The sequence below is a fragment of the Triturus cristatus genome, chromosome 5_2 (assembly GCF_964204655.1).
Source record: "Triturus cristatus chromosome 5_2, aTriCri1.1, whole genome shotgun sequence".
Classification (NCBI taxonomy): domain Eukaryota; kingdom Metazoa; phylum Chordata; class Amphibia; order Caudata; family Salamandridae; genus Triturus; species Triturus cristatus.
This window is the reverse complement of record NC_140588.1, coordinates 757,120,461-757,147,902: the sequence shown is the minus strand read 5'-3', so window position 1 is coordinate 757,147,902 and position 27,442 is coordinate 757,120,461. Positions and strand designations below refer to the sequence as shown.

At 48.9% G+C, this 27,442-nt stretch overlaps 1 protein-coding gene and 1 long non-coding RNA gene across 3 annotated transcripts in view; one reads left to right on the top strand and one right to left on the bottom strand.

The window, feature by feature from the left end:
- LOC146829228 (UAP56-interacting factor-like) overlaps positions 1-595 on the bottom strand; it is an 801,405-nt gene extending 800,810 nt beyond the window's left edge. Inside the window, exon 1 of one of the 2 annotated variants that reach the window (XR_014962204.1) lies at positions 354-595. Coding sequence is in view for 1 of the 2 variants with exons in the window: in XM_085607860.1 (XP_085463986.1) it covers positions 354-408 (55 nt within the window). In the remaining variant the exon portion in view is untranslated. The remainder of the gene's footprint in view (positions 1-353) is intronic. The other variant, XM_085607860.1, reaches the window with a different exon arrangement.
- On the top strand, positions 214-25,766 carry LOC146829227 (uncharacterized). Its single transcript, XR_014962205.1, has 3 exons — positions 214-302; positions 24,816-25,176; positions 25,529-25,766. It is a non-coding gene; the product is annotated as an uncharacterized LOC146829227 (long non-coding RNA).
- Positions 25,767-27,442: the final 1,676 nt, after the last annotated feature.

Here is a 27,442-nt window from a genome sequence, read left to right as displayed (position 1 = left end):
CGCTTGAAAGAGTATTTATGAGAACGTTAGATCCAGAAGCAAGTGGTATAACCAATTGCGTGGCGGAGACGAACAGTTGCTGTGGTTCAAGAGCCCGCCACACACCCCTAAACATGGCACCAGCAGATGACGCAGCCCACCCGGCACCCTGAGCTATCTATTTATAGTGGCCACTCTCATGCCCATGGCAGTCCCCACCGCAAAGGAAAAGGGGGGGGATGGACGTTTGGGCGCACTCAGTGAGGACTTTTAGGGCTCTCATCGACTACAGCACTTGCGCTGGGCCCTCCCGTCACGCCCAGGTGAGACCGTTAACTTTTGAAGCCAGATTAAATTCTATAGGCTGAACGTACCTAGGGACATGTCGATCTCCTTCATGGCTGCAGACTCACTATCGCTCTGTTCCATTACCTCGCAGATACGAGCACTCGCAGAAGAAGCTGAAGCGGTTTTCTGTTGCACGTCGCTCAATTAACCATGCACCACTAACCCCGACACCGAAATGCCGAAACACCCTGTGGCGCATGCGCGTAAAACTCCAGTCAGTCCCTCCCAAAGCTTCTCACACCCAGACTACCGCGCGTGGTGTACCCTTACTCCAAACCCCTCCCACCTGTTGAAAAAGATAGTAACAGATTGGATTTGATAGCTGGGCCTATCCTGCTCTGGTTCTAATCCTTTCTCGGATTTTTGAACTAGCTCGTATTTTAGTTAACCCTTCATCACGATTTATTCCAAAAATGTGCTGGTTTTTCCCCAACATTCTGAGAATTCTAAAGGTAACAAGGGCTTGTAGATTCCACTGGAGTTAATTGAGCAAACAGATCTAGCTATTTTTTGGGGGCTGGGGGGGTAAAAAATTGCTCTGCAAAAAAGCTAATTTTGTCTAAGAATAGCATCAATGAAAAGTTTCTACAAACACTTTGCCCGCAACCACTCATAGACAGCATCAATACACTCCCCACCAACAGGGACCACAACCAAGCAACAATCACTACATGGGACACTCTTTTAACCCATACCACTGCCACCATCATGAGCTCCATACATCAGGAGTATCCAGGGACCCCTGCACCCACCCAGTAGCGGCCGCCACAAAAAAAGGGTGGTTGGGGTGTGGAGGGAACGCAAGAAGCGGAGCAGGAGGTGTTCACGCGGGGGGGATGTTAGTAATAATATATTCTTTTTTTTTTTTTTTAAATCTATCCTAATCCGCCTACCGCGTTGTACCTCCTGCCCTCTTCCTGGTCCCAGCAGCCCCTGGGACAGACTCCCATCCAAAGCCCGTGCTGCAGACCAGCGCGGGGTTTGGCATGAGCAGGCTGGAACTTCGCTCCGCTCAGACCAGGGAGTCTGTTGGGTTTCTCCAGCCCAGCTGGTCAGTGCAGCCGGGTTGGAATGTAGCCGGGCTGGAGAAACTCATGGGCTCATGTGAGTTTAGGCCGGGATGAGACGGGCGGCCAAACACATATGCACACTTAGAGAGTGCCCATAGCACGCCTTCTCCCCACTCCTTTGCCTCAGCCCGCCCCTTCCTCCACATGCTGACTCAGAGCCAGCAAATGAAAAATACAACGATGATAGAACATCGCTTTATTATTTATTTGTTGGCTCTGATCCAGACAGTGGGGCAATGCTCCTCCACAATTGCTGTGGAGACCCCGCTGCCCCCACCATTTGTTCAACAAGGGAATCGACTCTATCAGGGCAAAAACAAAAAGATGATGGACGGAGCGCTGAAACCTTTCAGACACTCACCCCCAGTCACAGATCTGGGTTGAATCCATCATCATTCTTTAGCTCACTTCGCCACCTCGGTTCAGACCCAGCTATATGCAAATCAGTCTTGACCCTGTGCCTCAGGGGAACAGTCCAGCCCGAACTGCCAAGCCAGGTCTTCCCTGAACCAGAAATAATATCCTGGGACCGGCTTCTGGGTAACACCCTTCGTCAGCTATGTTAGCTTGAATCCAGTGGCAAAGTGAGCAAGGGACCCACATCTGGGCATACCCTGCCAACGTAGGGCGAACAAAGCAAACACAAGGAGATGACGGACAGAGCGCTGGAACTTTTCAGACACTCACCCCCTGTCACAGATCTGGGTTGAATTCATCATCATTCTTTAGCTCACTTCGCTACCTCAGTTCAGACTCAGCTATATGCAAATCAGTCTTGACCCTGTGCCTCATGGGAACAGTCCAGCCCGAACTGCCAAGCCAAGTCCAGGGAAGACTTGGCTTGGCAGTTCGGGCTGGACTGTTCCCATGAGGCACATGGTCAAGGCTGATTTGCATATAGCTGAGTCTGAACTGGGGTGGCGAAGAGAGCTAAAGAATGATCATGGATTCAACCCAGACCCATGACAGGGGGTGAGTGTCTGAAAAGTTTCAGCGCTCCGTCCAGTATCTCCCTGTGTTTGCTTTGTTTGCCCTAAGTTGGCAGGGTGTGCCCAGACGTGGGTCCCTTGCTCACTTGCTCACAGGAGTAGCGTGCCCGAACATCTACGTTCATTTCACTGGCTTCCCGTGGCCGGACGGGTCAAATTTAAATCTCTTGTTATTGTACATCGTGCCCTCCATGGTCTGGGTCCCGCCTATTTGCGGAAACGGTTTTCCTTCTATGTACCGCTGAGACAATTACGCTCAGGAGCACTTCTTTTAGCTCAAGTACCCCGTTCCATTCGAACGCAGACTGGGCGGCTCTTCCCTTGTTGTGAAAGTTGCCCAGGCATAGAATGCCTTTTTCTTTGCGCTTCGCAATACCCAAGACCCTCTGGCCTTTAAGAAACATCTAAAAACCTACCTTTTCGTCTAGTGTTAGTTTGCTGACTCTTCTTCTTTGTTTCGCGACGGGATACTCTTCAGAGTAGCTGCACGCGTTATAAAATTATATAACATAACTTTGCCACTGGATTCATGCTAGCCTGGCTGAAGAGGGGTGTTACCCCGAAATCGGTCCCAGGGTGCTTGTTTCCCATCCAGTCAAGACTTGGCTTGGCAGTTCGGGCTGGACTGTCCCATGAGGCATAGGGTAAAGGCTGATTTGCATTTAGCTGAGTCTGAACTGGGGTGGCAAAGTGAGCTAAAGAATGATGAGGGATTCAACCCAGATCTGTGACAGGGGGTGAGTGTCTGAAAAGTTTCAGCTCTCCGTCCATCATCTCCTTGTGTTGCTTTGTTTGCCCTAAGTTGGCAGGGTATGCCCAGACATGGGTCCCTTGCTCACTTTGCCACTGGATTCAAGCTAGCCTGGCTGAAGAGGGGTGTTACCCCAAAATCGGTCCGAGGATGCTTGTTTCCGGTCCAGGGAAGACTTGGCTTAGCAGTTCGGGCTGGACTGTTCCATGAGGCACAGGGTCAAGGCTGATTTCCATATAGCTGAGTCTGAACTGGGGTGGCAAAGTGAGCTAAAGAATGATGAAGGATTCAACCCAGATCTGTGACAGGGGGTAAGTGTCTGAAAAGTTTCAGCGCTCGCCCATCATCTCCTTGTGTATGCTTTGTTTGCCCTAAGTTGGCAGTGTATGCCTAGACGTGGGTCCCTTGCTCACTTTGCCACTGGATTCAAGCTAGCCTGGCTGAAGAGGGGTGGTACCCCGAAACCAGTCCCAGGATGCTTGTTTCCGGTCCAGGGAAGACTTGGCTTGGCAGTTCGAGCTGGACTTCATCTTCTTGTGTTCGCTTAATCAACTCTTATCAGCCAGGAGTTCACCACCATCCTCAAAGCCTCTATCTCCTCTGCATACTTCCCAGCAGCCTAGAAGAACGGAGAGTTCAAGCCTCTCCTAAAAAATCCTCTGCAGACCCGAAAGATCTAAAAAACTGCAGACCAATCTCCCTACTTCCCTTTCTAGCCAAAGTCATGGAAAAAGTAATGAACCTCCCACTTACCAACCATCTGGAAGTCAACAAACTCCTAGACCCCTCTCACTCATGATTCCACATTAAGCACAGCACAGAAACAGCCCTTATCGCGGCCACAGACAGCATCAGAGGCCTCATGGACAAGGGAGAGAGGGCTGCCCTTATCCTCCTCGACATCTTCACAGCATTCGATACAGTGCCCCACTACACCCTCCTACACGGTCTCCTCCAGATGGGTATACAAGAGAAAGCCCTCAAGTGACTGGCTTCCTTTCTCACAGGATGAACCCAGAGCATCCCCCTCCCACCATACTCCTCGGTGCCCAAGGACATCATCTGCAGTGTCCCCCACGGATCACCTTTAATTACAACCCTCTTGAACACCTACATGGCCCGCTAGCTACCCTGGTCAGATCACACAACAGGAACATCATATCCTACACGGATGACACTCAGCTCACCCTGTCTCTATCCTCAGACCCCACCAACACCAAAGCTAACTTCCACAGATGCATGACCAGCAGAGCAAGTGGCTCAAGCTCAACACCGACAAAACCTAGGTAGTCGTCTTCAAAAGCACCACCTCCCCCTGGAACGACACCTAGTGGGTAAAAGAACTCGGACCCCTGCTCACAAACACCAAACACTCTAAAAACCTAGGTATGATACTCAACAGCATGCTCTCAATGAGAAAACAGATAAATGCCGTCTCTTCGGCATGCTTCTACATCCTCTGCGTGCTGAAGAAAATCTTCAAATGGCTCCCCACTGACACTAGAAGTACCATCACCCAAGTCCTCGTCACCAGACGCCTTGACTATGGTAACACCCTATATGCAGGGATCACCACCCAAATACTAGACAGACTCCAGATCATAAATAATGCAGCAGCAAGGCTTGTCCTCGACCTCCAGAGACGGACCCACATAACACCTCACCTCAAAGCTCTGCACTGGATCCCGTTAACAAACGGTGCCATTTCAAACTCCTCACCCACACCTACAAAGCCCTCTACAACACAAGCCCAATTTTCCTCAACCACAGAGTAAACTTCCACCAACCCACCAGACAACTCTACTCCTCATCCCTCTACCTTGCCCACACTCCTCTCATCCTCAGAAGCAGAAGTGGCGGCTGCGCCTTCTCCCATGTGGCCGCAAAACACTGGTTCACCTGCATCACCTGCGTGCAGCAGCCTGCCGGGGAATGTAGTCCCCCGCCTCTCCAACAGTAAAGTGCTCAGTGCCAAAACGATTACGGTCTCCCGCGCTGCGGGAAGACAGGGGCCTTGAAGTACGCCTCTAGGCGCATGTACACTTCACCTGCGTGCAGCAGCCTGCGGAGAATGTAGTCCCCTGCCTTTCCAACATTAAAGTGCTCAGTGCCATAACGATTACAGTCTTCCGCGCTGTAGGAGGACTGGGGCTTTGAAGTACGCCTCCAGGCGCATGTACGCTTCACCTCCGTCACCTGCGTGCAACAGCCTGCCGGGAAATGTAGTCCCGCCTTTCGAACAGTAAAGTGCTCAGTGCCAACACGAGTACAGTCTACCGTAGCAGACAGTTCAACAAAACAACTAGATCTCAAGATTATGAATCACAGCAAATCCTACCAACTTAAACCACAACTTTATATGGCAACTGCATTAAGCGTCTCCAAAGTAAGCTAAATAACACAATTTACACCCTCAAACCTCAAAGGAAAATATCAACAAGACAATAATCACAGAGCCTACAAAACCACAAGTCAAAACCACATAATATGTAAATTCAAAGTCTGACCACTGCATGACACTGCACTCTCCTTCACACTACAAATCCCAACATTCACCACTTATATTCACGTTCACTCACACTTTATGCATGCACAATGCTTATCCCTATCGATACTCACAATGTCGCTTCAGGAGTCTCAGGACAGCTCTTAAATCTCCCCACACTCTTCAGGGATCAGGGATGCAGATTGGGTCAGGGTCAATTTGAATCTTGGGGCAAACCTATCTGAACCATGAAGGGGCAGCTCTTGCATTCTAAAGCCAATTTACCCACTCTGGTATGCTCGGTACCAGTACAGTCTGAACCATCAACTCTGCTACCAGATCTGACGACACACAAAACCCATTAAAGATTTCCCCAGACGCACCTTGATGGATTGGGAGCAGTGCAGTCCCTAGACAGGCTTTGGTGCTTCCGGCCAGATTCATCTCCATTTAAGAAGTCAAAGGTCCTAGAAGAATGACAGACAATGAAGTTTCAACCTTATATTAGTCAATAAATCAGAGTGCAAAGCTCTGTTAAAGTACAGAATCAATAAATAACTCACTATAGTTCTGATCATTAAAATTCAGATTCTAAGATGGGGGAAATTCCAGCATAGATTTGCCTTCTGAAGCACATGGGAAGGGACTCACACCATATTAAGAAATCCTACCCTTTTCTATGGCTCTAAACAAAGGATGACATACTTTCAATACAGTAGTACATGGTTCACAGGCTCTAAACCAAACTGAATACATTCAACAGGTTTCTCATAGTTCCACTATATAGAGCTTTTCATGAGCAAGCGTCTGCACATGGAACAGTAAAGGTTTCACTGTATGTGATTCTCTCTGGGACAGCTAGGTTTAACCTTGAATGTGCATACTCTATTCAGAATGGTATGTGAAAGTCATTGTCCTTCTCTGTGGCACACCTTCAATTTTTATTCTAGTGAGCCATGAAAATACAGGTTTATTAACGTGGTTCAATGAAAAGTATCAGAAAATATGGCTTCTAAGGTCACGTTTGCCTTAACTTAGCGCCTGTACAAGTTTTCATTACTGCAAAGCATTAATTTCATTAAAAAAGCTATATCATCTTCAATGTGTGATAGCTCACAGCCCTCAACAGCAAAGATAAGCTATGGGCAACCTTGGGCCAAATGGTAGCAAAAAGAAACATTGTACGACTATGGGGGGCAGAAACACCGCCGAAGATCAAAGACTGGAAGGCAGATATGGACTGGTGCATGATCAGGGAAAAAACTGTTTACATGGCACGAGGCTGCCCTAAAAAATGGACCGCAATCTGGGACAAATGGAAGGCTTATTGGGGGGGATATCTGTGAGCCACCTGTCCCTCCTTCCCAGGACAATCCAACAGCACTGTAACTTTAATAACTTCTCTTGTCTCAATGTAACGATGCTTTGTACAATGTCTATGTCGTGTCCGCAGAACTGTAATATTCATCTAAGTGACAGTTTGAAGCTGTGATCCACCATTGGTTAATAAAAAGAATTATAAAACAAAAACAAAAAAGCTATATCAGTTCCAACCAAGAACCTTCAGGAAAGAGTATTCTTTCAGTATTATTTGTTTGGATTAACTAGTCATCCTGGTAAATCTAAAATAGTCCAACTATTACAATGTTTCTTTGGTGGCCATCTCTGTCAAAATATGCTAACGAATTTGTGGTATGATGTGAAACCTGTGTTAGAAATAAGAGACTACATCAATGGAGGATGGATATGCTACAACCTTTAGCTGTTCATTCATATCCTTGCCACTCTTTTTTTAGGATTATACTATGGAGTGAACCAAGGTTAAGAAGAGATGTGACACTAATCTTGTGGTGGTGGATCAGTCATGTAAATGCCTTATTTTGTCCCTCTTAGAGAGCTAGCTTCCTTTGGCTTTGAGTTTGGCTTCCCACTTTTTACAAAACATACTCCAAATCCATGACTTTCCCTCTGTGCTTATTTCTGACAGAGGGCGCAGTTCATTTCTCGTTTCTGGACAGGGTTTTGTAACCTGTTGGATATTATTGAACGCTTATCACCTAGCCATCACCCTCAGATGGATTGGCAGACATTTGTATTGTCAGTTAACATCGGATGTTGATGACTGGGTTGACTCTCTTTGGTGGAAGAGTATGCATGCAACAATCGCATGCATTTGTCTTTAGGATATTCCCTTTTTTCTGTTGTATTAGTTTTCTTACCAGAATTATTGGGGAAATTAACCTGCCTCCACAGAATATCCTCACAATTCAAGATAGTTTAAAAAAGATACAAGATATTCATTATAAAGCCCACTAAAATCTTAAGGCAGCTAAGATTCGGTGTGAAAGGTATTCTCAAAGACCAGCTCCATAATACAAGGCACAATATCATGTTCAGCTTTCAACCAAAAATATATATATATTTTTGTATTTTTATTTTTTCTTTCCAGAAAGCAATAATTACATTTCTTTTTCATTGGAGACAAACCAGTCCCAAATGAGCAATCCGGACAGACATAAAATAAATCCAGGGACCCCTGCACCCACCCAGTAGCGGCCGCCACAAAAAAAGGGTGGTTGGGGTGTGGAGGGAACGCAAGAAGCGGAGCAGGAGGTGTTCACGCGGGGGGGGATGTTAGTAATAATATATTCTTTTTTTTTTTTTTAAATCTATCCTAATCCGCCTACCGCGTTGTACCTCCTGCCCTCTTCCTGGTCCCAGCAGCCCCTGGGTCAGACTCCCATCCAAAGCCCGTGCTGCAGACCAGCGCGGGGTTTGGCATGAGCAGGCTGGAACTTCGCTCCGCTCAGACCAGGGAGTCTGTTGGGTTTCTCCAGCCCAGCTGGTCAGTGCAGCCGGGTTGGAATGTAGCCGGGCTGGAGAAACTCATGGGCTCATGTGAGTTTAGGCCGGGATGAGACGGGCGGCCAAACACATATGCACATTTAGAGAGTGCCCATAGCACGCCTTCTCCCCACTCCTTTGCCTCAGCCCGCCCCTTCCTCCACATGCTGACTCAGAGCCAACAAATGAAAAATACAACGATGATAGAACATCGCTTTATTATTTATTTGTTGGCTCTGATCCAGACAGTGGGGCAATGCTCCTCCACAATTGCTGTGGAGACCCCGCTGCCCCCACCATTTGTTCAACAAGGGAATCGACTCTATCAGGGCAAAAACAAAAAGATGATGGACGGAGCGCTGAAACCTTTCAGATACTCACCCCCAGTCACAGATCTGGGTTGAATCCATCATCATTCTTTAGCTCACTTTGCCACCTCGGTTCAGAACCAGCTATATGCAAATCAGTCTTGACCCTGTGCCTCAGGGGAACAGTCCAGCCCGAACTGCCAAGCCAGGTCTTCCCTGAACCAGAAATAATATCCTGGGACCGGCTTCTGGGTAACACCCTTCGTCAGCTATGTTAGCTTGAATCCAGTGGCAAAGTGAGCAAGGGACCCACATCTGGGCATACCCTGCCAACGTAGGGCGAACAAAGCAAACACAAGGAGATGACGGACAGAGCACTGGAACTTTTCAGACATTCACCCCCTGTCACAGATCTGGGTTGAATTCATCATCATTCTTTAGCTCACTTCGCCACCTCAGTTCAGACCCAGCTATATGCAAATCAGTCTTGACCCTGTGCCTCATGGGAACAGTCCAGCCCGAACTGCCAAGCCAAGTCCAGGGAAGACTTGGCTTGGCAGTTCGGGCTGGACTGTTCCCATGAGGCACATGGTCAAGGCTGATTTGCATATAGCTGAGTCTGAACTGGGGTGGCGAAGAGAGCTAAAGAATGATCATGGATTCAACCCAGACCCATGACAGGGGGTGAATGTCTGAAAAGTTTCAGCGCTCCGTCCAGTATCTCCCTGTGTTTGCTTTGTTTGCCCTAAGTTGGCAGGGTGTGCCCAGACGTGGGACCCTTGCTCACTTGCTCACAGGAGTAGCGTGCCCGAACATCTACGTTCATTTCACTGGCTTCCCGTGGCCGGACGGATCAAATTTAAATCTCTTGTTATTGTACATCGTGCCCTCCATGGTCTGGGTCCCGCCTATTTGCGGAAACGGTTTTCCTTCTATGTACCGCTGAGACAATTACGCTCAGGAGCACTTCTTTTAGCTCAAGTACCCCGTTCCATTCGAACGCAGACTGGGCGGCTCTTCCCTTGTTGTGAAAGTTGCCCAGGCATAGAATGCCTTTTCCTTTGCGCTTCGCAATACCCAAGACCCTCTGGCCTTTAAGAAACATCTAAAAATCTACCTTTTCGTCTAGTGTTAGTTTGCTGACTCTTCTTCTTTGTTTCGCGACGGGATACTCTTCAGAGTAGCTGCACGCGTTATAAAATTATATAACATAACTTTGCCACTGGATTCATGCTAGCCTGGCTGAAGAGGGGTGTTACCCCGAAATCGGTCCCAGGGTGCTTGTTTCCCATCCAGTCAAGACTTGGCTTGGCAGTTCGGGCTGGACTGTCCCATGAGGCACAGGGTAAAGGCTGATTTGCATATAGCTGAGTCTGAACTGGGGTGGCAAAGTGAGCTAAAGAATGACGAGGGATTCAACCCAGATCTGTGACAGGGGGTGAGTGTCTGAAAAGTTTCAGCTCTCCGTCCATCATCTCCTTGTGTTTGCTTTGTTTGCCCTAAGTTGGCAGGGTATGCCCAGACATGGGTCCCTTGCTCACTTTGCCACTGGATTCAAGCTAGCCTGGCTGAAGAGGGGTGTTACCCCAAAATCGGTCCGAGGATGCTTGTTTCCGGTCCAGGGAAGACTTGGCTTAGCAGTTCGGGATGGACTGTTCCATGAGGCACAGGGTCAAGGCTGATTTCCATATAGCTGAGTCTGAACTGGGGTGGCAAAGTGAGCTAAAGAATGATGAAGGATTCAACCCAGATCTGTGACAGGGGGTAAGTGTCTGAAAAGTTTCAGCGCTCGCCCATCATCTCCTTTTGTATGCTTTGTTTGCCCTAAGTTGGCAGTGTATGCCTAGACGTGGGTCCCTTGCTCACTTTGCCACTGGATTCAAGCTAGCCTGGCTGAAGAGGGGTGGTACCCCGAAACCAGTCCCAGGATGCTTGTTTCCGGTCCAGGGAAGACTTGGCTTGGCAGTTCGAGCTGGACTGTTCCCATGAGGCACAGGGTCAAGGCTGATTTGCATATAGCTGAGTCTGAACTGGTGTGGTGAAGTGAGCTAAAGAATGATGATGGATTCAACCCAGATCTGTGACTGGGGGGAGTGTCTGAAAAGTTTCAGCACTCCGTCCATCATCTTCTTGTGTTCGCTTAATCAACTCTTATCAGCCAGGAGTTCACCACCATCCTCAAAGCCTCTATCTCCTCTGCATACTTCCCAGCAGCCTAGAAGAACGGAGAGTTCAAGCCTCTCCTAAAAAATCCTCTGCAGACCCGAAAGATCTAAAAAACTGCAGACCAATCTCCCTACTTCCCTTTCTAGCCAAAGTCATGGAAAAAGCAATGAACCTCACACTTACCAACCATCTGGAAGTCAACAAACTCCTGGACCCCTCTCACTCATGATTCCACATTAAGCACAGCACAGAAACAGCCCTTATCGCGGCCACAGACAGCATCAGAGGTCACATGGACAAGGGAGAGAGGGCTGCCCTTATCCTCCTCGACATCTTCACAGCATTCAATACAGTGCCCCACTACACCCTCCTACACGGTCTCCTCCAGATGGGTATACAAGAGAAAGCCCTCAAGTGACTGGCTTCCTTTCTCACAGGATGAACCCAGAGCATCCCCCTCCCACCATACTCCTCGGTGCCCAAGGACATCGTCTGCAGTGTCCCCCACGGATCACCTTTAATTACAACCCTCTTGAACACCTACATGGCCCGCTAGCTACCCTGGTCAGATCACACAACAGGAACATCATATCCTACACGGATGACACTCAGCTCACCCTGTCTCTTTCCTCAGACCCCACCAACACCAAAGCTAACTTCCACAGATGCATGACCAGCAGAGCAAGTGGCTCAAGCTCAACCCCGACAAAACCTAGGTAGTCGTCTTCAAAAGCCCACTAAAATCTTAAGGCAGCTAAGATTCGGTGTGAAAGGTATTCTCAAAGACCAGCTCCATAATACAAGGCACAATATCATGTTCAGCTTTCAACCAAAAATATATATATATATTTTTTTTTTTTTATTTTTTCTTTCCAGAAAGCAATAATTACATTTCTTTTTCATTGGAGACAAACCAGTCCCAAATGAGCAATCCGGACAGACATAAAATAAACAAGGTACATACCCAAAGAGAGGAAAAGGAAAAAACAAGATAGATATTTACACAGGACAGAGCTGAACATACATAACAAACATAACAAATATAAGCATTTATCCACTTATTTCAATTACAGCTCCATCAGAGACCCCAAGATTAACTGACCCCTTGCCTTCCCCCTTCTGCCTTTGCATTTATATAATGCCATCTCCAAATTAAATATATGAAAAAGTCTAGCATACCAAGCCTGGTAGGTTAAGGGATCTTCATCCTTCCACTTAGACGCATTCATTATGCGATATACAGCTACTACCATAAAGCATAAATAGACCTGAGATCCTTCCAGCTGTTGCCCATCATCACATCCAAATAACAACATGGTTGGAGTTAAGGAAACATCCCGCCTCAGGGCCTGCTGTAAAAACAGCTCCATACCTTCCTGTAATATATCCAGTTTACAGCAATGAGAAAACATATAGATCATATCAGCAGGGCCCTGGCCACATCTTGGACACTTGTTGTTATCCCTTTTCCCTCATGCCCATAGTTTAGCTGGCGTAAAGTACAGCCCAAATATCGTTTTAAACGTTTGGGCTTTAAGATTAGCCGATAAAAATGCTTTTTTAGATAATTCTAATGATCTACACATGTCAATATCCGGATTATTCAATTTCTTCGCCCAGCTGCTTTCTACTCTAGCAATATCATTCGGGTTGACCTCCATCAATATTAAATACAAATCCTTAACTCAGAGCTGTTTTTTCATTAAATAATCTAAAAGCGGAATTTAAGCAAGATCAATAGATTTTAAATCCAATGTTTTAATTACTTCCCTTACTTGTATATATTTAAAAAATGTATTCGGATCTAGCCCATATCGTTCCTGTAGTTCATTGAACGGGAGAAGCCCATTCAGGTCAGTAATAGCCTCTATATTTTGAACTCCTGCCTTCTCCCAGGTTTTACTTACATTGTCATACAGTGGAGCCGAAAAGGCCGATGAGCGCCATAAAGCCACATATCTCTGGATTCTGGGTATTTTTAAGGCTTTGCTAGTTTTCCACCATACATTCCAGGCAGCTCTTAAGATCTTAAAATGTGTTTTTTTTATAGTAGCTGCCTTCTAGCTGCCTTAAAACTAACCCTGGTGCTAATTTTCCTACTGCTAGTTCGTAAATGGATGGCGGGATCTCATTATCCAAATCGAGTATCCTAGCCTGATCCCAGGCTTTTGATCTAAATAAAATAGTCATGTGTTGCAGCATTACAGCCCAGTAATATAGGAGATTAGGGACTGCCAGCCCCCCACAGTGTTGCGGTAAGGTCATCATTAATTTCAACGATCTCCTGATCTTCTTGTAGCCCCATATAAATTGTGAGAACAATCCATCTACCTTTTTTAATATTGAATTTGCTGGTTCCAAAGGTATACAGCGGATTAGGTAAAAATATTTAGGAAACATGGTCATCTTTATGACATTCGCTCTTCCAATGATAGATAGATGTAAGTTATCCAATCTCTTTAAATCGCCTCCAATTTTTTTTAATAAAGGTGCAGAATTTATTTCCCAGGTCCTTCCTACTTCTGCTGTAATAATGATCCCTAAATAGGTGGCTGACTTCATCCTTCAAAGATCGTAAAATTGTGTATTCCGAGTACATACAATTTGTGTTTTGTCTGTATTTAAGCTATATCCTGATTGTCTTCCAAATTCTGAGGCCAGCGTTTCAATCCTAGTTATTGCATTTTGTGGATCGGGGGTGACAACCACGATATGATCGGCGTAGGCTAACACCTTGGTGTTATAGCCATGGACCTTGATTGGTTTATTTAAATGATCATTTAATAGAGATCTAACTAGGGGATCTATATAGAGCGCAAATACAATCGGGGAGCAGGGGCAGCCCTGTCTCGTGCCACGACTCCTTCCCCATTAACTGTATTTTCGCATGAGATTCAACATACATGGCTTGGATGGCAGTTAAAATTCGTGGGCCGAAGACCTTAGATCTTAGATTTTGCCACAAATATGTCCACTCTACTTGATCAAATGCTTTTTGGGCATCCAACAATATCAAAGACATCTGTGTTCCTGTGGCTTTGGCTATATTGAATAAAGAGATTACCCATCGGACATGGTCCGTGGTTCCTTCACCTGGAATAAACCCATGCTGCGATGTGCTCACTAAGGACCCAATTGTCTTTGAGAGTCTTAAAGCCAAGATTTTAGAATATAATTTCTCGTTGGTATTAATTAATGAGATAGGTCGGTGTGAAGCGGGATCTACAGCATTCTTTCCCTTCTTCAGGAAGATCTCTATATTAGTTTCTTTCCATGATTGGGGCGGGATCCCCTTCTGCTGAACAGATAAAAATAGATCTAGTAATAAAGGGGCCAAATCTGTTTGTAACGCTTTATATAACTCCATAGGGATTCCATCTGGGCCCGATGCCTTGCCCAGAGCCATCGTCTGTAGTGCCTCTAAAACCTCATTCAGAGAAATGTCTTCTTCTAGCCCTTCCAGCTATGGGGATATATTCTCTGTTATTGCCCCTGTTAATGTTGATACCGTAACCCTAGAGCTATACAGATCTTGATAGAAATCCATAAGTATTTTTAATATGTCTCGGAGACCTGTAGCTATCCCACCGTCCTTCCCTCTGAATTTTAAAATGTTGTTTGCTGCCCCCATTTGTTTTAACCGGAGTGCGAGATGTTTCCCCGTCATCTCACCATACTCATAATTCTCCCGTGTATCAGTTTGAAATCTTTCGGCTACTTTTTTATTAAAAATTCCATTTATCTTGGCCTTAGTTCTAATTACTTTTAGCTCTAGAGATGTTTGCTGGTCTACCTGTTTTTGTCCCATAGCTATCATGTATTGTTTCTCATAGTTGCTCAATTCCTCTGTGAGTGTGTATATTTCATTTCTCTGTTGCTTCCTATTAAACCCAGCAAAGCTTACTCTAAGCCCTGCTTTGAATGAATCCCAAACATTTTCTCTTGAGGTGCTGTATCTATTGATATAAATAAAACTGTCATGTGCACCCCCTAATGTGATCAATAAAACCTTCTGTGCCGAACAGTTTTTTGTCGAAGGTCCACTTTGTAAATTCTTTTGTAAACGCCGATCCTCAATATTCAGCATCAACGGGTTATGGTCTGACAAGACCTTAGGGAGCTTCCTAATCTGTGCCCCCTCTAAAAGAGAGGCAGACACAAAAAAATAATCGAGTCTGACATATTTTCTATGTGGACATGAGAAGTATGTGAACCCCGGATCCCCTTCTTTTTTACATGACCACATATCAACCAGCCCATGGCTGTCCATGAGTGCCTTTAAAGCTTTAAAAACTTGTGGTTTCCTTCCTTTATACCCACCCCTAACAACATCCCCTGTATCTAAATGGTTATTAAAATCCCCACTTAAAATTAGGGGCGTTGGCCAAGAGGCCAATTCAACCTCAAGCTCTGACAACAGATCCGAATCATCAATGTTTGAGCCATATATTGTATAGATTGTGAGCTTATTTGGGATACAAGCAATAGCCCACCTACCCCATTTGTCCGACATGGCTTGCTTAATGGGTAATAGCCATTTAGAGACATGTATGGCCACCCCTCTAGTATTGGTGGACTGAGATGAGCAGATAACCTGAGAATAACCAGGGATGATATTCAGCCCTCTTTTCTGCCAGGGGATATGGTTCTCTTGCTGGCAGATGATGTCAGCCCCTATTGCTCGCAGCACCTCCCCGGCCCTATTTAATTTGCCCCTATCATTCAGCCCACCGATATTAATTGTGCAGACGGTCAGCCTACCCATATTTATCGCTTCCTTGTTGCCTAAGTTGCCCTATGGACCACTCCCCTAATTTTTTACTGACAGCTTTCTTCCTGCATTAGTACTTTGCTTTTCTAGATTTTCTGAATTTTACCCCCCCTTCCCCAACCTCCCAACCCCCCTCTCTCCCCTTCACCCCTCCCCCCCATACGCCTCCCCCCCACCCTATGTGAGGCAACAGACCCTCCTAGGTCTGGGTGTGATGAATGGTGGTTCTCACCCTGGTCACGTATTAACGCATATTAATACAATTGTGACTAAATATTTCCTGTATTGTTGTTCTGGCCTGTTATGGTCCTGGAGCCTTTGGGCCCTTCAGACAGCCATTAAAATGTCGTTCATCCGGGTTGATCTAGAGCGATTAATTCAGAGTATCTGCCTATAATGGGAAAAAAGATAGAAAAAACAAATTCATCTCCCCCCAGTGTCTAGAAACTCCTTGGCCTTGATTTCTGATGTAAAAAAACTCGTTTGATCTTTCCATATTATTTTCAATCGAGCCGGATTTAGAAGAAAGGCCTATGCGCCTTTCTCCTGGAACAATGTGATCATTTGCCGCAGGCGCCATTTACGTTCCACCGTAGTGTGGCAGAAGTCAGGCCTAGTAAAAAAAAGAAAAACCATCTGCCGTACGCTGTGCTTCGGGTCTTGCCTTTTTCGAACACATTTTGTCTCAGCAAAAAGTTGCCAAAATACACCAAGAATGCCCGTGGTTTGGCAACTAGGCGGGCTGACTGCCGAATGTTAAACGGGACTCGATGTGCCCTCTGTATCTCCTGCGACCAATTCCAGCCTGTCAATTCTGGGAAGGATTTCTCCAGAAGTTCGACCATATACAAGCGTGCATCGGGCCTTCCTTCCCTTCCGGAATCCCAAGAAAACGTAAGTTGTTCCTTCTTTGCCGGTTTTCACCTTCTTCCAGTTTCCATTGAATATCCGAAAGTTGTCCCTCGTGTGCTTCAATTTGGCCCTTTGAACCACCTATGTCCACTTCCAACGCTGCCGTCCTTGTCTCTAGCTCCGACATCCGATCGCTTATATCGTTGCATGTTTTTGTAGTTTTTCTCACTGCCCCCTGGAGTTTCCGGTGGCATTCTGGGAGCGTTTGCTTTCCAACCGGGCTTCTTCCCTGTGTGCCATTACACATTGTAGTATAGATTCTAGTGTGGGGGAGAGCGTGGGGAACCCCACTGCAGCTTCTTCTCGGTTAGACTGATTGCAGACCCCCACTAATTGGTCCCCCGTGGAATAATCCCACCTAAGATTAGTATGCTTAGGGTTGGTCTTCCTCCCTGTTCGGGAGATCGTATTCCTAGTGGTAGGAGTTGTTTTCAGACCTCTTGCTTCTGTGCCCGAGATACTTTCTTCCTCACTTGAATCTGTATTAGTCCCTTGATCTGAGCCCAATCCTGACGAGGTGGCATCAGAGAGAGAGTAATAATCATTTGCCTCCGAATCAATATCCCTCTCCCTGCCCTCTTGCATTATTCCATGTGTCTTTAGGGCCCCTTTCATATCTTTCATCTTTCCCTTTTGCTTCTGTACTCTGAGATGCTGCCCGATTTCTTCCTCCTGCTGGGTTTCTGTCTCCCCAGGCGAACCAATGTGCTGGCTGACATTACCTGTGGCCATCCCCCCCGGGGATTCATCCACTTGGGTTTCTGGTATATTGACACGCAATCGCCCCCCATCCCTCTGCAGCTTTACAGTCTCGTTCTCAACCTGCTCTATATTCTCCCCGGGTCCGATCGGTGGCTTACCAGTAATACTTTGTTCGATCTCCATAGCCGTCTGTGTGGTTTCCTGCTGCTCCTTTCCGGGTTGCTCCTTCAACTGGCCAGCGACAGGTCCAGCAACAGGTCCTGCCCCTACAGCCCGGAATATGTCGATGATCGTGGTCCGAGGCAGCTGAGGCTGTGCTCCCGCGCCCCTCCCCTTCCCGTCTGGGGGATTATCCGTCCAGGTCCTCTGCCGGCGTCCTTGCACTGCGGGGGCAGGTGCCGTTTCTGTGTCTACCGAGTTTTGCTTCGGGGACTCCAGGGGGACAGATTGCATGGGTCCTTTGCTTTTGTGGCAATTTTGGGTGACATACTATCCGCGCTAAGGGCTGCAGCGCAGCCACTTCTCCAGCTTGATTCTTGGACGAGCTCCCGCTCGAGTTCACGGCAGCCGATGATCAGTTGCTCCGCTACCGCCACCAATGCTGATACCCAGCGTCTTACTCCCGGTAAGAGATACTCCTTTTCAATACTATTAGTTATATCATGTTTCCCCGCCATTCAGGTCTTCAGCATCCTTGATTTGATATTATCCTGCTGTCACCAGGAGAGCCACCTACAGCCGACTTTCACTCGGCCGCCATCTTGCCTCAACCAAAAATATTAAAGGACAACACACAATTTATATTTTCATCCCGATCCAATTGATAAAAGCATAAATCCTGTAGTGGTAAAACGTGTACTTCCATCTAATCTACAAATTCACTCAGTTTTCCATGTGGACCTGGAAAAAAACTGTTACCTCAGATACTCAAATTATTCCAGTGTTACCACCAGTTGTAATTAGTGAAGAAGCTGTGTATGAAATTAAAGCAATCCTGGATTCTAAAACGTTATGGGTTAAATTGATGCATTTGATTGACTGGAAGGACCATGGCCCCAAGGAGCAATCATGGGAGTCTGCTAGCAGTATTAACACTCCTCAATAAATCAACAAGTGCGGGAGGAGCCTAGCGCTTGACCAAGATGGCCGCGTGAGCTTAGAGCTCCCGAGACCCTCGCGCCCTCCGTCGACTATCCTGTCTCTAATCCTGATGGTATGCATGGCACCGTGTTGCTGAGTTGTCAGGGAGGCGATTGATGCTACCCACGGTCGGATCGCCCATCGGGAACCGGACTTACGACCGGAGGAAGATTGCGGCCTAACTCCCGGGGATGCCAGGGGCTAGAGTTGGCAGGATGCCCGACTCCTAGTTGATCAACAACGGCCTGGCGAGGTGTGAACTGTCGGACGGAGGTCCTCGCTCTTTCACTTTCGGTTTCGTCCCCTTTGTCTGCCCGGACACTGTAGAGCTCTGGGTGGCTTTATTACCCCAAGGACGCTCGGCGGGCTACTTTGGCAGCACAAGGCAGACCTGCTCACTCCTTATTCCTCTCTCTGAGAGGGAACAGTCTTAATTGCATTGCACTGCCTGGAGTCCATTATGTCGGGCAAAGCAGAAGGGGATTGGCTGAAGACTAAGTCCACCAGGCGGGGAACGTATTCCCAAGTCAACAGTATGGACCGCTACGCCCTCCTGAAAGCATCGCCGAGTGGATCGAGCCAGGCGCCGGATGCCCAGAAGGAGGACTCGCCTGGGACACCGGAGCTCTCCCTACAGGATGTCATGGGCGCGCTCGACGGGATGCAGTCCTCGATGGGGAGACAGTTCGAGGCCCTGGCGCATAAGGTGGATGCCATCCTGGTAGATGTCAATCTGATCCGCTCGGACCTGGGCAAGACGAACGAACGCGTTAAGAACCTGGACCACAAGACCACGGGCCTCACTGATGATGTAGCGGATCTGCAGACCGAGGTTCGGAAGTTGAGGGCCGAGAGTGACCTCGCCGCCCGCCGGCTGGAGGACTTCGAGAGCCGGGCCAGGCGCAACAACGTGCGCGTCATCGGGGTCCCGGAGTCCTCGGATGAGGCTTCGGCGGACCTGCTGGTGGAGGATTTGGTCCTCAATCATCTGAAGCCTAAGGGCCTTGGAAAGTTTTTCGCGGTGGAAAGGGCCCATAGGGTGCCGGGCGGGCGGCCCAAGGCGGGTGCCCCGCCGCGGCCGATTGTTGCCCGGCTCTTTCATTTTCGAGATCGGGACGCTATCCTGCAAGCTTCGAGGGTAACGGGCCCAGTCCCCTTCCAGAATGCGTCGGTGAATTTTTATCCGGATTTCACCCAGCAGGTGCAGAGACAGAGACAGAGCTTCCTGGGGGTGAAGCGGAGACTTCGGGAACTGGATCTGAAGTATGCCATGCTTTTCCCTGCCAGACTACGGGTGGTGCATGAAGATCGGACATTCTTTTTTGACTCTCCTGTTATGGCTGACGAATGGCTGGACGCTTTGCCCCGGCGACGGACGGGGGACGACACAGCCGAGCATGGAGACAGTGGCCGGGATGGACAGGGCTGATATCCCTGAGCCGGCCTGACTTGATTTGACCATCCTTGAAGACTTGAACAGAGTGCAGTAACTGTGGAGGGTTGCGGGAGGGCGAGGGGTGCTCTTTTCCTCCCTTAGGGTACTTTTTGTAGATTTTTTGTTTTTGTAGGGCGACAGGCACACTGCAAGTTGGGGGGGCTTTGTAAGCTGCAGCAGGGGTGCAGGGTGGGGGGAGTTTTTGGGATTTTGAGTTTGTTGTTGGGGGGTTTATTTTTGCAAGGCATGATGATTATCCTCAGGGCTGTTCCATGGTGGCTCCTCGGGTGTGGGGTGGGCCTCTTTCCGTTTGAGGATGGGGGGTAGAGGTTTAAGTGTTATAAGCTGGAATGTTAATGGTTTGGGGGATCGCATCAAGAGGGGGATTGTTTTGCAATTTTTGAAACGCTCAATGCCAGATGTTGTCCTGCTGCAGGAAACGCATCTCATAGGTAATACGTGCTATGCCCTGAATAGGAAGGGGTATAAATTCATTGCACACTCGGGATTCTCTTCTGGGTCCAGGGGTGTGGGCATCCTCGTTAGAGCATCGTTGCCTTTTGAGGTGGACTCCACCATTGTTGACGATAGGGGGAGGTTTGTGGCGGTGGCGGGGCGGGGCGGTTGGAAGGAAGGACTTTGGTTTTGGTTTCGGTTTATGTCCTGCCGGCCCTGCAGGCCTCCACATTTGCTGAACTGGGCAGGGCTTTGCTGACTCTCCCGGGGGAAATGCTGGTAGTGGGAGGGGATTTCAACGCTGTGGGCTCCGGACTGTTGGATAGATACCCGCCCAGGGACACAGGGGGGGCTCAGAAATGGCTTCCAGACTTCCTGGATACGTTTGGTTTGATAGACTGCTGGAGGCTCCGGCACCCCACACAGAGTCAATACACGTTTCACTCCGGGGCGCATGGTAGCCTCTCCAGGATTGATTACCTGCTCACTCTGTCCGCACATGCCTCGCTGATATCCGAGGCGAGGCACATGGCACGCGGTATCTCTGACCATTCGCCAGTGTGGATCCGGCTGGATCTAGGTCGGGAGGGAGGAGGGAGGGTAGCCCCCATCAACCCATGGTATTTCCGAGACCCCAAGATGCGCAGCGCCCTGGTAAAGAAGGTAGATAATTACTTTAAGGACAATCTGGGAACCGTGGACTCGGCGGTGTCGCTGTGGGAAGCTTTTAAGACTGTCCTTCGGGGGGAAGCCCTCTCCCTGGTGGTGGCTGCCAAGAATCGGAGGGATGGCGAGATGCGGCAAGTGGAGGAGGAGATCGCGGCCCTTGAGGGGGCTATGGAGGAGGAGGTTACAGAGTCCTCGCTGCATGAGCTTTGCTTGAAGCAGGCGGAGTATAGGGACCTGGTGACGAACGCCGCTAAGACCCTCAGTAGGGAACAACAGGGCCGCCTGTATGACGTTGGTGATAAGGCAGGGAAACTCCTGGCGTGGTTGGACAGGAAAGAACGGGTCAATAGAGTGGTGCCAGAGTTGACGAGAGTGGGGAGAGGCGATTGTGGAACCTGAGGGGATTGTGAAGTGTTTCGCGGTGTATTTTCGTAGGGTTTATTCCTCGGTGTCGGACAGGCCGCCCGAGGACTCGTCTGATCTCCTCCGTGATATCGAGTTGCCCTGCCTCTCTGACATAGATAGGGACGATTTGGATGGTGACATAACGGTTGACGAGGTGGCGGGGGCGATTCGCGCTTTAAACTCGGGTAAGGCCTCTGGACCGAATGGACTGCCGATCGACCTGTACAAACTGTTCCCGGATAGGGTCGCCCCTCACCTGCGCGCCATGTTTTTGGAGGCGCGGGGGGATGGGATCCTTCCGTTGGATCAGCGGCTGGCGTCGATCGTGGTCATACATAAAGAGGGTAAACCCCGAGATAGGTGCGCCTCCTATCGGCCCATTTCACTCCTCAACGCTGAGCCGAAAATTCTGGCCAAACTCCTGGCTACCCGTTTGATTAGGGTACTTGGCGATTTGGTCCACCCGGATCAATCTGGCTTCATCCCGCACCGAAACACAGCATTAAACCTTAGGCGTCTTCATGGCGTCATCGCCAGGGCGGGCACGCTGCGTGAACCGGCTATTGTGGCATCTCTTGATGCCACGATGGCCTTTGACACGGTGGAGTGGGCATACTTATGGGCCGTGCTGGCCAAGTTTGGTTTCGGTCGCGGTTTTGTGAGTTGGGTTCGGTTGCTGTACGAGGGGCCACTAGCGAATGTTGTGGTGAATGGTCGGGCATCTACTCCGTTTCAGCTTGGTAGGGGTACTCGGCAGGGTTGCCCCCTGTCGCCTCTGTTGTTCGCCCTCGCCCTTGAACCGTTGGCTGCGTGGATACGTTGGCATCCGGATATACGGGGCCTTCGGTGGTCGCCTGATCACGAGGACCGTATTTCGCTTTATGCCGACGATATCCTGCTGTATCTTGCCTCACCTAAGAAGTCACTTATAGTGGTCTGTGACGTACTCGCATCGTTCGGTAGGAACTCGGGGCTTGTGATTAATTGGGGCAAATCGTACTTGTACGTTCTAAGTGGCGAGGTCCCACCGATCCCTAGAACATGTCCGATACAGGTTGCCCAGCAGGGCTTCGTGTATTTGGGGATTTTTATATCCATGGATCCTGCTGTGCGCTATGAGAGGAATCTGCTCCCCCCCTTGGCACGCTTGAGGCGAGATGTTGAAGGTTGGCGGAGGCTGCCGCTCTCCCTTGTTGGGCGTGCGGCCCTGTTCAAAATGATGTCTCTTCCCCGCTTCCTCTACGCCCTCCAGAACACCTTGGACTGGGTACCGGCCAAATTCTTTCGGGAGGTCGAAGGCCTCCAACGGACGTTGCTGTGGGATGGGCGGCCGCGAATAGCTATTTCAAAGTTGACGCTCCCATGGTACGATGGGGGCATTGCGCTCCCAGACATCCGACGGTACTATTGGGCCACGCAGCTGAGCGCGATCAACCATGGGTTTTATGGCCCTGCCCTCAGCCCTGGGTATGCCATGGATAGGTGGCTGCTGCGTGGCGGCAACTACTACAGGGCGTTGTATTCGCGGTCCCTAGACTCGTCCCTCACGGGGCCCACAGGTGTGGCGGTGCGTGTATGGAAGATGGCGACTGACTCGTTGGGCTGGAAGGATAGGCTCACCCTCGCTACCCCATTGTTTGAATCGGAAAGATTGGGAAGACTCTGGCATACGAAGGGCTTTGATAAGTGGGACCTGATAGGTATATCCAAGGTGGGAGATGTGCTGCATAAGGGGAGGGTGAAGTCCTTCGAGGAGTTGCAGACTGAGTATGAGCTAGGGCCCTCAGAGTACTTCAGGTATATCCAGCTGCGTCACGCCCTCCGATCAGTCCTCGTGGAGGGCGAGAAGGTGCCGGAGTCCTCTCCCCTTGAGGACCGAGTCCTTGATGGTCATATGCCCGAGAGCACGATCTCGCTCATATATAAGAAGTTGATTAATGTCCGGGCAGACATGCTTTTGGGGCTGAGAGAACAGTGGACTAGGGATGGCCTTGAGTTGGATAATGAGGACTGGCAGTCAGCGGTTTCTTCTCCTAAGGAGGTTGCGATCCCGTCGTGTCTGAGGCTGGTGCAGCTTAAAATACTGCACCGGGTGTATGTGACGGGGCCACGGCTGGTCCACATGGGATTCTCGGAGGACGGCCTGTGCAGAAGGGGATGTGGTATGGTGGGTACTTTCCTGCACATCATTTGGGAATGTTGTGTCATTGTGGAGTTCTGGAGGAGAGTCCATGCAGTTATGGGGGAGGTGACGGGCACGGCGGTACAGCCGGAGGCGCGGTGTTGCCTCCTGAACGTCTGGGGGCCCACTGACCTCGATGAGGCGCAGACCCAATGGGTGACTCTGGGTAACATGGTCGCTAAAAGGGACATCGCGCGATTGTGGGGCTCCTCGGGACCCCCTACCCTGACCGCGTGGAAGGAGAACATGGACTGGAGCATGTTTAGGGAGAAGACGGTCTACTGCTCTAGAGGTCGCCCCCGGAAGTGGCATGCCATCTGGGGGCGGTGGAACCAATACAGGGGGGGAATATGTCTTGCCCCGGATCTGGAACCTCCCGAGGAACAGCTTTCCCCCTGACCTACTTTCCAGCACAGTTGGGTTCTAGGACCCGTTTTGGGCCTCTGCTGTCCCCCTTCTTCCTCCGTACACAGTCTTGTAACTAGTAGATGAGTGGGGTCCGGCCTCCCCTGGGGGCTTTCGCCATGGGCTTTCAATGCTCTTGCCTTGCTGGGGTTTGCTGTGAGTTTTTTCTGTATTTATTTAAAATTGGACCTTTGTATTACTCTTTGAACTGTATTGGGGACACATCACTGTATCCAACTCTCAATGCTGCCGAACCTCCGGGCTGTCGGCTGAATAGCTGTGTCCTGAATTTTGAAATAAAGGTTTTAAAAAAAAATAATAATAAATAAATAAATCAACAAGTTAATTTGAGCTATCTTTCCAAACTCAAACCTGTAGTCGAACTCTTGGGAAGGATGTACTGTCATGAAGTGATAGCTAATGGAGGCTTGTTCACTCACTTTCGGGCATCGGAATGTTAAAACCAAACTCAGCATTTGCAGGATAATGATTGGATGTTGAATTGAGTGACGTCCTTCAGAAGCCTGCCGTTGCTTTGAGTCCTTTTTTTTTTTTTAACATAATTTTATTGTTTTTCAAACATACATCTTATTTTTGATGCAGTATATTCAAATCATCCATTTTCATAGTATATGTGCTACAAGACATTTCACAGTTTTCTGTGATATCCAGGACCTATATCAGACAGAAATTAGCTGTTAGGGAATAAAACACTTATATATTTCCAGCTCTGTCAATCCAGCGTATTCAATGGCGGAGCCCATAGCTGATGTATCTCCTGCTTTATCCCAAAATTAGCTTTCTCGTCTGTGACTGTGTGATGGGGAGAACCAGGAAAGCCAACAGGAGGACCCCGGGGGCACCAAGCCGTCTCGACTTGTGCTGACTCTACTGGCAGCTGAGGGGCAGAGCGTGGCAGGACTGAAAGAGCCGGAAGCGCACACAGGTGGTGTGGAACGCCAAGGAAGCGAGAAGCTGAGTGGAGAACCACAACGCGAGGACGACAAGAGGATGCAGAGAGAGCAGGCCGGAGAGGTGGACCCGAGGAGGGAGCGAGACGACAACGCGAGGACCCGAAGCAGCACCGGGACGTACCCCGAGGAAGGACCTGCAGACGAGGTGGCCGGGACCCTTTCATCGGATCCCGGCTTCAGGCAAGGTATCGGAAAGACCGGGCGGACATTGGTGGGCTGGTGGCACGCCCAGTCGACCTTCTCGGGCCTGTAAGGAACCACCCTTACGTAAACTAGGAAGGGGGGCACGCTGCGAACGGGCGGGTTGGAGAGCAAAGCCAGGGAAAACCAAACCTCCTCCTCCAACGGGAACGCACCTGACTAAAAGGGCCCGGGGACGGTAGAGAAGCCTTGAGAAGAGGGAAACCAAAGGGGGTGGGGTATCTGAATGCATATAGGTAAAAAGAGAGAGAGCGCTATATCGAAACCCGAGTATAGGAAGAAGTAGCAGTAGGAAAGAAAGGGATACTGAGTGTCTCATTTTTTCTTTCTACCAAGGAGACGACCGGCGGGACCACCCGTGAAGGAAGAGAAGAGGCAGAGATGACCACCAGGGGGAAAACCTGACGTCACCCTAAAATACGGATCACGACCAAGAACCTTTCCCCCCTATTTACCCGGCATATCCAATCCCGTACCTGTGAACTGCAATAAAAAGCGTACTCAATAGTCCCGTGCCTCGTCTGGTCTGTGGGGCAGGGCGTGACAGACTGCTAGCATGAACAATAACCCAAACCACTCCCCAACACCCTCCACCACAACAGTCCTATGCATGTTTAGATATACCCATGGGCGTAGGAAGTGTGGGGGACGCGGGGGATATATCCCCCCCAGATTTTGGAGTGGGGGGGACAAGGGGGGGGGGGGACGAGGTCAAGGGGGGGGGGGGGGGGGGACGAGGGGACAAAGGAATTTCCCCTCTCCCTTCTGTTATCGCAGGGCCATTAGCACGCGAAAGCGCTACCTAATGGCCCTGCACTTGACCTGCCTGGAGTCAGAGGCCACCCGCGCTCTGCCTTTTGTTATGCTGCAGGAAGGCTCAGCCGTTCTGGGAAGGACCGTGTCCACTACTCCTGATCTGCCTCTGGCGGCTGCCCTCCTCTCTTTATTCCTCCATCTCTTTCTGTCTCTGTCTCGCTCCTGCTTACGTGCTGATTTCAAGAGGCAACTCTTAAGGTACTCTCTCTTGCCTCTCCTTTTCTTTATTTGTTCCCCTGTGAAATTGATCCAAAAAAGGCTGAACACTTTGGCTGTAAATGTCCTCATTTTCTGACCGTTTTCTATTGAAAAGAAAAACCTCGGAATGGAGAGAAAAAATAGTTAAATGCCTAAATAAAGCAATACAGAGTGGACAGCAGACAGGCCAGACTGTTATTTACACCCACACACATTAGCGCCACTTTACAGAGTTTGCCAGTGAAAGCGCTACTTTCTTTTTATCTTCTTTCTGTGAACAACATTGTTTTCCCAGGGTGGGTAAGTGCGCCATTCTTAAAGGGACTGCAATAGCTGGTTGATGGGTAGAGTGGAAACGTTTAATATGATCGTTTTCAACTTTTTAATTATTTTAGCTTATAAAATGCGTCTGTGTTTGGGGATGTGGTCTTTTTTAAACCAAACTGCATACATTTTGAAAGGATATAAGCAATGGACATTGAAAGGGGTCCCTTCCTGGTCCTGTAGCCATGTCTTGAACTTTTCAGGCAAAATCACTCACTGATTTCTGAATAATGAGTTAAAAACCGTTAAGGTAACCATGTGTTTTTTCTGATTACAGTTCACATGCTTTGCTTATACTTGCATTCCCTATGAGTGTTTGCTTTTTCCAGGGTGTTATTCATTTTTTTTCAGGCAGCATTTTACTGTTGTCTAGTGCATAATTTGAATTTAGTCGCAGCACAATTGAGTTGTGCTGAAGGCAGTGCGAGTTTCTCTCAGTGGGGCAGTATGGTGTTCAGTGTGGGAGAGAATGTGGCACCCTGGCCAGAGCTGCTGGATTTGGAACTGGAGAACCATGTTCAGACCTTCATGACCAGTTCACCATACCACACTCCTGACAGAGCTTATTCCGATGCTGCACCTTAGAAGGCCCGATAGACCTTAGAAGCCCAGGTGTCTTAGCACCCGCAGGTGGACCTGTCCACCACAATCCATACTGCAGTTCACGTCCAGTCTTACGGGCAGGCATATGAAGAAGCACATCCTAGATCGACAGTGAGTCTGTCACTGAGGTCACAAGACCCTTGAGGCCAGTCCACCTCACCAATTGGTACCTCCATTGGCCTTTTTCCAGCACTAGCAGTGCAACTTGCCAGGGGTTGGCAATGTAGGATTTGCATGCACACCAAACTTAGGGGGTGATTATAATGGCAGTGGGACCGCTACGTCACCCCGTCGGTGGCGGTCCCACCG